The sequence below is a fragment of the Aspergillus sclerotioniger genome, assembly GCF_003184525.1.
Source record: "Aspergillus sclerotioniger CBS 115572 chromosome Unknown BO94scaffold_53, whole genome shotgun sequence".
Taxonomy (NCBI): Eukaryota; Fungi; Ascomycota; class Eurotiomycetes; order Eurotiales; family Aspergillaceae; genus Aspergillus; species Aspergillus sclerotioniger.
The window spans coordinates 48,016-59,936 of record NW_020291043.1 but is presented as its reverse complement, the minus strand read 5'-3'; the positions used below and the strand labels follow the sequence as shown (position 1 = coordinate 59,936).

The 11,921-nt window shown below is 53.1% G+C and overlaps 6 protein-coding genes across 6 annotated transcripts; 3 read left to right on the top strand and 3 right to left on the bottom strand.

Annotated features, from left to right (window-relative positions):
* The first annotated feature begins 16 nt into the window (after positions 1 to 16).
* On the top strand, positions 17 to 1,716 carry cia1 (iron-sulfur cluster assembly protein CIA1). The gene has a single exon (XM_025606995.1). It carries the CDS (start codon positions 206 to 208, stop codon positions 1,559 to 1,561), a length of 1,356 nt encoding a protein of 451 aa, XP_025461584.1. The 5' UTR covers positions 17 to 205; the 3' UTR covers positions 1,562 to 1,716.
* On the bottom strand, positions 1,671 to 3,976 carry kexA (serine-type carboxypeptidase kexA). The gene is made up of 3 exons (XM_025606996.1): positions 3,709 to 3,976; positions 3,289 to 3,649; positions 1,671 to 3,218 (listed from the first exon to the last, which is right to left on the bottom strand). Exons 1-3 carry the CDS (start codon positions 3,882 to 3,884, stop codon positions 1,872 to 1,874), a joined length of 1,884 nt encoding a protein of 627 aa, XP_025461583.1. The 5' UTR covers positions 3,885 to 3,976; the 3' UTR covers positions 1,671 to 1,871.
* A 783-nt stretch (positions 3,977 to 4,759) lies between these two features.
* BO94DRAFT_591221 (SAM-dependent methyltransferase) lies at positions 4,760 to 5,669 on the bottom strand (the record flags this gene model as incomplete). The annotated part of the gene is made up of 5 exons (XM_025616098.1): positions 4,760 to 4,816; positions 4,875 to 4,993; positions 5,052 to 5,162; positions 5,224 to 5,241; positions 5,336 to 5,669. The coding sequence occupies 5 exons, from the start codon at positions 5,667 to 5,669 to the stop codon at positions 4,760 to 4,762; spliced, it is 639 nt and encodes a 212-aa protein (XP_025461582.1).
* An 827-nt stretch (positions 5,670 to 6,496) lies between these two features.
* Positions 6,497 to 7,183, top strand: BO94DRAFT_332861 (uncharacterized protein). Its single transcript, XM_025606993.1, has one exon. The coding sequence runs from the start codon at positions 6,640 to 6,642 to the stop codon at positions 7,000 to 7,002; it is 363 nt and encodes a 120-aa protein (XP_025461581.1). The 5' UTR covers positions 6,497 to 6,639; the 3' UTR covers positions 7,003 to 7,183.
* On the top strand, positions 7,113 to 7,861 carry BO94DRAFT_332889 (endosulfine family protein). The gene is made up of 3 exons (XM_025606994.1): positions 7,113 to 7,158; positions 7,228 to 7,311; positions 7,390 to 7,861. Exons 1-3 carry the CDS (start codon positions 7,123 to 7,125, stop codon positions 7,759 to 7,761), a joined length of 492 nt encoding a protein of 163 aa, XP_025461580.1. The 5' UTR covers positions 7,113 to 7,122; the 3' UTR covers positions 7,762 to 7,861.
* Positions 7,862 to 9,146: 1,285 nt separating this feature from the next.
* BO94DRAFT_332857 (ICE2 family protein) lies at positions 9,147 to 10,881 on the bottom strand. Its single transcript, XM_025606992.1, has 2 exons — positions 10,272 to 10,881; positions 9,147 to 10,207 (listed from the first exon to the last, which is right to left on the bottom strand). Exons 1-2 carry the CDS (start codon positions 10,791 to 10,793, stop codon positions 9,404 to 9,406), a joined length of 1,326 nt encoding a protein of 441 aa, XP_025461579.1. The 5' UTR covers positions 10,794 to 10,881; the 3' UTR covers positions 9,147 to 9,403.
* Between the last annotated feature and the right edge of the window lie 1,040 nt (positions 10,882 to 11,921).

Here is an 11,921-nt window from a genome sequence, read left to right as displayed (position 1 = left end):
GAACTAACCTAATAACTGGGCGTGACTAATCCCCGATCTCGGCCGGGGTTGCGAACTTTCGCCTCGACCAGCTCCCGCCATTCCATTTCCCCCCTCACTTGACAATCGCCGGGTTCCCTTCCAGAGACCCCAAAGTTCCTACGGCAGGGCCGCAAGAGAGAACCAAGACACTCTTTCATCAATAAACCCCTCCCCCACCATCGCCATGGCCGACCCCGCCGCCTCATCCCCTCACCTCCAGCTCTTGTCGGATCTGACCCCGCCCTCCCTCGAACGCACCTGGTTGACGGCGCCACACCCACGTCTCCCTATTGTTGCAACCTGCAGCTCCGACAAGACTGTGCGCGTCTATTCGCTGACCAACTTCCGGCTCCTGTCGACCATCTCCGGCGGTCACAAACGCAGCGTACGCACCGCCGCCTGGAAGCCGCACGTCCAGGGCGAAAGCGTGCTCGCCACGGGTAGTTTCGATGCCATGGCAGGCATCTGGCGTCGATGGGACAGTTATGGCCAGGCAACCGACGGGTGGGGCCTAGGCCAACGAAAACAGGCGACCACCACCTTCAACAGCGGCAATCCTGAATCCGAAGCCGAAGAGAGGGACATTCTCCGTCACGACGAGGACAAAGAAGTAGGGGACGACGACGATGAATGGCGATTCGCGGTCCTCCTGGACGGGCACGATAGTGAGGTGAAGTCCGTAGCATGGTCGCCGTCGGGGATGCTCCTGGCGACGTGTTCTCGGGACAAATCGATCTGGATTTGGGAGGATCTAGACGACGGCGACAACAATTTCGAGACGGTGGCGGTAATGCAGGAGCATGAGGGGGACGTGAAGTGTGTGTCGTGGCATCCTGTTGAGGAGTGTTTGGCGAGTGCGAGCTACGACGATACGGTTCGGATTTGGCGCGAGGATTTGGATGACTGGGGCCAAGTTGCGTGCTTGCGGGGCCATGCGGGCACGGTTTGGTTTGTGGATTGGGAGGCGGTTGAGAACGTTCCGGCTGGGTTGGTGGAGAAGGAGAAGCAGGTCTGGAGGGAGGCGGGACAGCGGGCCTTGTCTGGACCGCGTCTTGTCTCGTGCTCGGATGATCGGACTGTTCGTGTCTGGCGCCGACAGCCTAAGGAACAGGCTCCGGCGGCGGGAACGGCGATGCCGAGTATTATTCGGCCAACAGGAATGGACGAGACGTGGGAGGAGGAGGCGTTACTTCCGGCGGTGCATGATCTTGCTGTTTATGCGGTGGCCTGGAGTAAGAGGACGGGTTTGCTGGCATCTGTAGGTGCGGATGGTCGTATCGTGCTCTATGAGGAGCGGTTGGTGGACACCGGTTCGGCGCAGCAGATGGATACGGATCCGTCGTCGTCGCCGCCGGCTGTTACACAGACAGAGTGGGTGATTGTTGCTGCGTTGACGGGTGCACATGGCATCTACGAAATCAATCATGCAGCGTGGGCGAAACGCGCTGATCGTGGTCAGGACGAAAGCAAGGAGGAGCAGGAGGTGCTCATCACTACGGCTGATGATGGGAGTGTTAAGGTTTGGACGGTAGAACGGTGATGGTATGGAAACGGGTCATAGAAGGGATGGGTGTGAACAAAGGTGAGTATACAGGGTTATCTGTCTTGGGAGATAGAGAGAACAGGCGTGTATCTTGTTGGACAGAGTTGCTGATATAGGGAACGTTTGTCTGGTTACGTCTCACGATGAGTCTGGGAGGTCGGGTCATAAATTCGGTCATGTTCTAAATGATGCTAGGTTCCAACCTAGATAGATAAGATGATAAATGCACAAGTGATAATGTTCCCCGCAGCGAAAAGCAAAAGACACCAACCGGAGCCAATGAGAAGTAACCAACAGCCAAGATGAATTATGAGATATTAGGATTGCCTCCGGGCCGGGAGGCCTGTCGAGAATGCTGTCGCGAGATGTCATCCTCATCACTGTCATCACCCACGGCGTAATGCTCTCTCTCGAGACCCGGGGAATGAAGGTCGTCGAGCTCGGCCTCGTCGAAATCGCCAGCTTCAACGTCGGCGCCTCCCGTGCGCTTGCTGTGGAACCGTTCTAGAACAGAGCTTCCGCTCATGTCCTTATGCCAGACGCCCCGGTATCCCTGGTGACGCCGGTGGCTGCGCCAGATGAAGAAACCCCAGACGGACACTCCAATGATGACAACGACGAGAACAGCCTCGCCCGATTTGGCGTAGGCTTTCCATTCCGTCTCCTTGATCTTCTCTTTGGCCTGCTCCTCCGCTGCGGTGCTGTTCGGATGACCGCCTACGGATGTCTGGGGCAGCTTCTCGCCGTCAATGCGCGAGTCGGTGGGGCTGCCTCCGATGCTCGCGATATCGACATTCATGAAGCGGTCCAGCATGTCCCGGCTCTGTCGGGGAAGGTCATAAGGAACCATGTGGCTTGCATTATAGATGAGCACATAGGTCAGGTTTCTGGCGTATTGATATATGCCAGCCGGTTCGCCTTCGAAACTCCAGTCGTGTCGAGGAGCCCAGACACCGGGTGAGGTCTCAAAACCGGTGCCCCCGTTCCATTTCATATTGTTGATCAGCTGCTCGGTCCCGACATGGTTGCAAATAAGGTCCTTGTCACCGCTGAAAAGGAGGATTTGAATTCCAGATTCCAGCAGTCCCGGAAGTAGTTGAACGGATGGCACGGACTTCTGAGGATTGAAGGCGCTGCTCACTGCTCCCGAACACTCCACCCATCCTGATTTCTTCTCTGGATTGATGTTGAGCGCTTGCACAACATCTTGCCGCTGCAAGTAGGGTTTCACATCTTCCAAGTCGACCGGCCAGTTCATACCACATGCGTCGGTGCTGTCGCGAAGGCGAATGTCGTACATGTTATAGCATTGGTTGTTTGAGATCGTACTATCCAACAAACCCTTCATAACATCCTCGCAATCATTCAGATGTACCTTATTCTTTCCCGTTTCAAGTCGGGACTGGCAAACTGACTGCAGCACCTCGAGTTCCTTTGCGGTCCTGCTGCCTTCCTTGATGATGCCTTCTTCATATGCATACGGCAAGTAGGAAAGGTACTGTTCAGTTGGAGATATCCAACCATTGCCGATTAGGAGGCCCTGTAGATTCCATCGAGCAATGGTCTCCCCCTGGACATTCTTGTTCCGTTCTTGAATGGCTTTGGCGATGTATGGAATATGTTGACCGGCGTAAGACTCGCCAGCAATGTAGATCTGCCGGGAAAGTCAGAACAAGATCCATAAGGGAGGAATACCGGGGTAGTGCAGGAGGATCTAAGCCTACATCATCGCGTTCATACTCCGGAAACAGCCTGAACCATTCTTCCAAGAAAACGACGAACTGCGCCGACATTTCATTGAGTTCATGGAGATAGCTGTCTGTGTTGACGTAGCTGAACCCGGTTCCGACTGGCTGGTCGACGAACAGCAAGTTGGCAAACTCATCCCAGGACCCCTCGTTGTACACCAAGGTTTCATTGTCCTTCAGGCGATACGGGCCAACCTCCATCAGTGCGCCGTCCATTGAGCTACATCCAGGGCCGCCATTCAACCAAATCACAGTTCGCTGGCGGTTGGCGATATGCCGATTCTGGTAATGCCAGAAGAATAGATTTCCATTGTTCTGCTGGTCCACCTCAATATGGCTGCACGTGGGTGAAGTCAGCATTTGGGCTACGCGGACAGTTCTGGGATGGAGGCTCACCCAGCATGCATCTTCAACAGGGGGCCTTCGGGGGCACCCGGCAAGGAGTGGACATAGTAGTCTGCCGCCGACCTGGCCGATACCAAGGATGGGCTCAGAAGAAAGAGCGCCGAAATTAACCAGGACGCCATCGAGGGAATGGGGGTGGTCTCCCCGCGGAACGATAAGGAGACCATCTGACTGATACGGGGGAATTCAGTGTATATACTGCTGACGACAACGCAAACGAAACGGTCCCAAGCGGACTTGGAGAAGCACTCAAGGAATCATCTATTTAATCGACTGGGCCTTGCGCTTCTTGCCCTCACCCGGTAGGAGATGAGCAGTGCTATCGAGGAGTCTGCCGGCGGATAGGAGCGGGATGCCTCAGGAACAGGCCAAGAGACGTGGAATCAGAGCGGAACGGAGGCAAGGATACAGCTCCCAGGCGGAGTACCGAAAGAATCGTCGCGAGAGAATCTGGGGTGGAAGGGAAAAAAGAGACAGAGGAGGGAGCGAGATGGACTTGCAGTGGATGGATAGAGTGGATGGAGTGTGGATGAGTGGATGGCGTGGCCAGACGGCGGCGGACGGTATGGCGGCGTATCATCCGGTATCTGGGCGATCCCGTTACCTCATTACGTACCGCGCTGTTGGCCGGAAGCCCCTTAAAAGACGGACGAAACCGATCTGGTACCGTCTCGGAACGGTCCCAGCCCATCCTTGCCTATTCGGGGGCTCTATAGGTTGCTTCTATAGAAGGTGTATCTTTCTGATCCCGATTCTGATTCTGGTTCAAATTCAGGAATCAGTCTAGCGGATTGATATTTCATAGTGCCTATCAGACGGACGCCACAAGGCCCGCGTGGCAATGGTTCCAAGTATATTGCCTATACTCCCTTTGCGAAGCTAAGTATCTGTGGCCTCGATACAGCCAGCATTAGCGCCCCTGCCGCATTCCTTCTTGGTCTTGCAATTTTCTATCTAGATCAGATCTCCATGGGTGATCTCTTCATGGTGATTTTGAACAGTTGCTGACAAGTCTAGGCCCGCCGCTAGTATGCATGTCAGATTAAACAAGATCATCGATGCCCTGGTCGGCATCCTTCTTGATCAAGTCAACCATCCCCTGGCATATCGCGTTAGTGGTGCACATTCCATATCGAAAAGCCGCAGCCGGGACGTACTCTGGGCATAATTGGTTCACCATCCTCTCCCTTTACATAGCGGAAGGGCATCTCGGTGCGTTCATGCTCGTTGATCAGAATCTCCGGGTCGTCAATGTATGAGATTTTCTCCAGAGGCACTGCCAGGTGTCAGGTCTCATTCTCTTTACTCACACTGTCACGGGAAGCAGAAGTGACCTTTCTCATGCACAACCATGCGCGTAACACGCACCGCCGTGTCCGTGGTCATCTGCTTAGGGCCCAGCCTTCTTCCGGCATAGCCCTTCTTGCGCAGTTCGGAGGTCCGATCTGATCCCGACTCATTAGCACTCTGAACCTCGCGGTTGCTAGCTTCTTACTGGGAACTTACCACGGGGAGGGTCATCACCTGAAGTTCAGTGAATTTCTTGGGTTAGCTATACTAGGATTCCACTGGGCCGATTGGTACACCCAACAGTTCGGATAAAAGATGGATTGCTCACCCAGGATACCCCCAAAGAGAAAGACATCAAAAGTCTCCGCATCGGCAGGACTCAGCTCAACCTGAGCAGACGGGTCCAACAGACAGACCCTTGATTTCCGGTCTGCAAAGACCTCCTCCACACTGCGATGCTCGACCCCAAGCCCTGGGGTAGCAGTCAGGTCTTCTGGCATCTGTAAAGAGATGGGCACCGAGCTGAGGAGAAATTTGCTCCCCGCTGAGTGTGATTCCCGGGCAATGCAGCCATACTCCAAGGCGGACCAAGCGCCCAGCTCGGGGTCCAAATGCTCGACCACAATGGTCACGGGCTCGGGTGACAAACCTTGCTCGCTCATTCTGTCGCGATTGGAAGGGCTTGTTGTATCCTGCCACCGAACAATGGCTTATATTATTACAGTTGGTGGGGTATCAAGGTAGTAGACTGAACTCCAAAGGGTGTCGTCACAGGGTATAAGCTCTTTTTTAACGATAGATGAGAATGAGAATTTAAGAAAGAAAAAAATAAAATAAGGAATAGACTTGTCAAAGGAATCTCTCGAGTGGGGACTCTAGATAGACCGCAGATGGCGATGAGAACGATGGCCGTGGAGGGGCAGAGAGAAGAAGCCGCCGAATTTGAATCCTTGAAGTCAATTCAAGGGCGAATACTCCGTACCGAGTACCTAACAAGTAACAATACACCCCAGTCAGTCAACCCATCCTCCACCAGAATAGATCACCCCGTTCATATATAGTATGCAATCAGAGGGATCGGGCTTAAACACCTGGTTACTTTGAAGACTTCGATGATGATCTCCAGCCATGGCTGGATCAAAGCTTCTGTTCACGCGGCACTCACTTTCGTGCCTGATGATTATTGGGAGGGGTTGTTGGGTGTGGTTTCTAATCGATAACCGGACTTATCGGGATGATAACTGCTGGCATGCTAGTACGCACTATTATTGTTGTTGGCCTACCGCACAGTACATACTGGAAACTCAAGACAGAGTGACCATTTACCCGACTTCTCAGCAGAGATGGGCTGCATCTTCCTCCTCTTCCACCCATTTGTGAAGCCATGCATGCAGGCACTTCCTGCATCCAGAGGAAGACAATCCAGCAAGATTTCGAGATTGGTGCTGTATGGTACGGTCACCGGTTAGTGGAGTCGTTCCAGAAACCATGGCACTAAGCTGGATGAGGGGGCTCTTTACCAGATTGACACGAGGCTAAGCTATATTAGGGTCTAGTGAGCTGGGGCCAGCGGAGAACAGGGTTGGTAAGGGGGCGGTCATAACCAACCACCGGCGGTGGCTCACCACCTCGATGATCCCCATGACGGCCTGCGCTCTTGTCGTCTTGTCGTCTTGTCGTCTTGTCGTCTTGTCGTCTTGTCGTCTTGTCGTCTTGTCGTCTTGTCGTCTTTATCTTGCTCGGGCGACTTCCCCCCTTCTCCTTCTCGACAACTTCTTCTCGACTTCATCTCTCATCGTCTCACTCGGTTCCCAAATCATCCACTTTCAATTCCGTCGTTCAACGGTCAACCCCTTGGTCTCGCTCATCCCAACCACCACCCCTCCTCCCAAGTCGTCTCATCTTTTTGGATCTATACTTTCCTCCCCGCCATCGGTGGGGTTTCCTGACGACACTTCCAGTTACCGCACCGCATCCAACTACCCGACAACCTGACTGACCTGACCTGACTTCCCCCGCCCAACTCAATTTCTTTGCTCTCGTCTACTGGCGGCTGGTCTCTCATCCCCCTCCCTCCTTTCCAATCGTCGGAGTTCAGCCTTCCATCTCGTCAAGATGAACCCCCACCAGCAGAACAAGATCGATACCAGCGTGAGTCTTGGCCAACAATCCCTTTGTTCCGGCTCCTGTTTGGGCGGAGACTGACATGATGCCCGGCAGAAGATGAGCCCTGACGAGCAACGTCTTTTCCGCCTCTATGGCAAGATGCCCACCAAGAAAGATCTATTGCAAAACAAGCTGAAGGTATGTTGTTTCATTATTGTTTCATTATTCTTGGACTCGGTTCTCGTTCACCCTCTAACGCTGACGGTGATCGTCTAGGAACGGAAGTACTTTGACTCGGGAGACTACGCACTTAGCAAGGCCGGAAAGGCTTCGGACGTTGGTGTCACCAACATCGGCTCTCAACATCCCGTTCCTGAGAACATCCCTCATTTGACGGCCACCTCGCCCGGTGCCAACAATCCTGCCACCGCAAGCAATGGCGGGAGCGTCAGCGCCCAAGGACAGCAGATCCCCGGCAGCATTAGTGGCCATCCAGGCTCCATCGGATTCCAGAGCCGTAGCCCCGTCAAGGAGGCGAGCTATCTGCAACGGGGAACGAGTGTGAATGAAGCCGAGGGGGTTGAGCAGAACAATGATGATAGTATGAGCCCGCCTCCAGCTCGGGGTGGTGTTCCTATTCGGCAGTAAATGGTCGGATGTCGCCTATGTTTTCCTGACCTGTTTGCATCTGTTTTGCTTCAGTCTCGCTATTTTCCTATCGGTGGTGGGTGGCATTAAAAGAGCCTGGCGCTATGGATCAATTCTAATGTATTTACAACATTTGTTTCCCTTTTAATTTTCTGTTCTCTTTTCCTCTTCCATGCTCAACGAAGTTTGTGAATAAATCCGACTGGGTTGGTTTCATGGCCAACAACAACGAAGTTACAAGGGGTCTGAGCATATGACTACTGAACACGACTGTTTGTTGGGATTTGTTCTGAGTTTAACTTTTCGTTTCTGAAATTATCTCTTCTCTGTCAATATCAGTTGCAGATCAGATTGTATGGTCATTAGCGGTCTGCCGACTTGGCTCTGTCTGACTATATGCGAATTGCTTTATCACTGGTCCATTTCATTTCACATGTTACTGATGACAAACACGTCCTCTTTGATAAGTGATTCCCCTCAAAATTCGAGATTGCTTCGCATACAGGTATTTCATGTGTGCTGGATATACGGTTCAATTCAATGATCATACTTTCCCGGGCACCTTTCATATTCTAGCATGGCCAAATGCAATTCACGGTTATCTCCCTCTTCGCGTTTTCGGATTACGGTATCCGCAGCAGCCTATGTTGGTACATGGAAATGAACGCAGATCAGGCGCATACCCAGTCCATTAAAGCCTCGGAGAGCGCAGCACTAGTGCGAGATATTTAATTCGGTTCAGCTGACATCCTGCACTAAGTGTGAACATGAAGATGGCCAACAAAAAGTCGCTACAGACAGAGAACATCGCATCCTCCACCTCGAACTGCCATTGGGTATAAGAACTCGTCTAAGGCACACAAAATCAAATAGCGAAGCAAAGCCGGAGGCTGGTGCAATACATGCAGATATATGATCCCTGGCGCAAGGAGAACAGAGAGCGTGCACGATTCAGCGAAGGACTGAGGGTATAGTAGCAGAACTGGATTGTAGGATCATGGAGAAATAAGGAACAGCGAAGAAGGGTGAGGAAATGAGGCAGGACAGCCCGAGCCGGGTGACTGGTGCCATCAGGGAGTGGAAGGGTACCAGAGCAGCAAAACAAGCAACGGGCAAGCCGCCATCTCATGTGGTTGCTCGATGACCAACACAAGCTATACCAGGTCAGTTCCTCTGGCTGACGGACGATGATTACATCGGTTTGGTATGACTACCTGTGGGCGTGGTCCAAGAGCTATTTGCTGTGTCGCAAGCGTGGAGTCCCGTAGTCGTCCGGAATAGATGCTGCAAGTAGGGACATATGGAAGATCATTGTGCTTCCAGTCCCCTGGGAAGAATATAAGAATATCTGAGATATCAATATGTCAATGCTGGCCTCCGAAGCGCTTTCCCTAGAATCGTTCGAAAAGCATGCACTATCTGCCCGTCACCGTCTAGCTGAACGAGTCAAAATGCTCAGCGGTAACATTGACCTGCGTCATAGGTTTCAATAGACGTCCATGCCCGCGGTACGCGCCATTAAGAACCGTTCTAGACTTTGGTCTGGCTTCAAAGTGGTAAATGGTGAAAAGCCAACCGTACCCGATGAAGACAGTCCAAATCGATGAGATGCCAGAAATGGCACCCGCATGTTTGATGACGCTCAGTCGGTCTTCCAATGACCAGCTAGCCCGGAGTCCAGGTCGTCGTTCTCACCAAGGTATAACTCGACAGCATACAGGGCCATCGTGCCGGCCAGGTTGGCCCACCGCCACAGGTTCCCGCCGCCGGCTCCCTGAGTACTCCACCACTCGCCACTGCCGCCCATCGCTTGGGAGGTAGAGGCAAAATGCTGCATCAAGAGACTGGTGTAGACAGCGATGAGTATCGACGGGGAGAAGTAGCTGAGTACGCCCAGGAACTGGCCAGCCGCATCAGAATCATCTAACGATGCTTCTTGGGAGAGAGCACGTGCGCCCGATTCGCGGACGGCGGGTATGATCCGAGTCGACGCGTATAAAACGATAATGCGGTATGTGAGCGAGATCAGGACGGAAGGAGTGACAGCGCCGAAAACCGCGGTGATCACATTGAAGGCCGCGTGGATGATGGAAGGCAAAGTAGACAAGGCATGCATCAGGGTCGTGTACGAAGCCATGATTATTGGAGGAAGCGGTGGGAAATCCCCCGCTTGGGCGGGAGAAGGAACTTGCTCCATAGGATGTGACGGTTGGTAGTCGGTGAAAATCTGATAGATGCATAGAACGATGTATGCGAACAGCAGAGAACTCTCCACTGGATTCCCACGCCCGCTCCCGATTCCCCACGCGCATAGAATCACCGCACATGTGATGGACACCCCAATCAAAGCAGCGTCGACATTAGAGATCTCGGGGAACTGGAGGACCCGCCAAAGAAAGTAAACGGAGCTCGATATGATGGAGGCCGATAGTACCAGAAGGCCGATCTAATAAAGCACAATCAGCAAATAGGCTCCACGCTGGGTAAACTATTAAGTGACGTGTACGCACCATCCAGCTATCGCTTCGCCCACCACGGTTGACAAGCCACCGGGTAATTTGCCCTGCAGCCTGTATGACCAATAAGCTGCAGAATCCTTCAACCAGCTGGAAAACTGGGGTCGACCATCTCAGCAGCTTATCCCAATTCCCGATCGTTACGGATTCTACCAGCCCGTCGGGCCCAAAGAGCCACTCCTGGATCGACGAGTCGTGGGCCCTTCTCCCCGTGAAGGTTCGTTCCACCCAGGAACCAGCGTTGTCGGTATCGATGGAGAAGCGGTTCAAAGACCAGATAAGCAGAATCGGGATGATGAGCCACTGCGTCGAGCTAATGAGGACGATCAGGGAGGAACGGAGCCATGACCGATCCGGCGTGGTGAGCCGCAGCAGCGAAAATAGAAAATAGAAGGTGGCTAAGGACAGGGAATAGGCCAGACCGCATGTTTTCCCACCCACGTCAAAGGCGAGGGGGATTGAAGAGACGGTGACGGCCAGAAAGACGGCCGACGAAAGGACCCGGAAGAGCCACATCGGACAGAGTGGACCAGACTACCGGACAGGGGTGCGCGATAGAAGCAGACGAGGGTAATAAGGATCAATCTGCTGGACGGAGCAGCAGCAACAGGCACGGTGGACGCGGTGCCAGGTAGACAGCCTCCAAGACTAAATCTTGGAGTGGGAGCGCGAGAGGGTGACGAAATCCTGAGTTAAGGATGCATGAAGCCAGGGTTCCGGTACCTTGTTTTAGAGTAATCCGCTCTGGCAATGCTTTGTCTATGGGGATTAAGAGAGAGAGAGAGAGAGAGAGAGAGAGAGAGAGAGATAGAGGGGGGAAAGCCCTCTTCCTTCAGGTGGTGCGAAGATTTGATCTTATCTCCCAAGCGGGACGGAGGGATGGATATTGGATGGATTGGCCTGGAAGACAGTGGCACGTGCGAAGGACAGATAGTCAGACTGTCAGAATTCAGACAACGCCAACCGATCTCTGGAGTCTGGACGAGCCACGGACAGAGATGCGCAAAGCTTAATGGTCGCAGCGACTTCGCGATGGACAAGTAGGAAGCAAAATCAGGAAAGGGGCACTGACTGGCATCGACGATAGTCGCAATACTAATAATAATAATAGTAATAATAATAATCACACTAATTCATTCCAGTCCAGCGTTCGGCGCAGAACGGAAGGCGGTGGATCTGGCTCGATGCTTAGCCGCTGCAAGTAGCGGTCAGAGTGCAGCAGCTGAGCAGACGATTGGAAAGATGTTGGTGGATTTGGAAGATCCTGGCTGTGGTGTACAGAGTAGATACGGAGTAAGGAGCACTGGTTTCTGAAGTCTGAACATGTTTTCATCTCCAGATAAAAGCACGCGACCGCACGTAATCAGGCATCTACTGTCTATCTACCGCCTACCGCCTACCGCCTGCCTACATATGGAGTCATACAACGGACTTCCTGTTTCGGCCTAATGGCCTGCTCTCGGCCCCCCTCACATGCTCCCATTAAGCCCTATTCAAAGCCCTATTTTGCAGCCGGATCCAGTAAGGCGGCAATTTCAACCCGCCCAGGCCTTTCCACTTGTGGAAGGCGGCGCCCTCCTCCAGGGACCAATCGCGAATCGCGGATACCAAACCGATCCAGGCCCTCGCGGCAGTACTCCAATT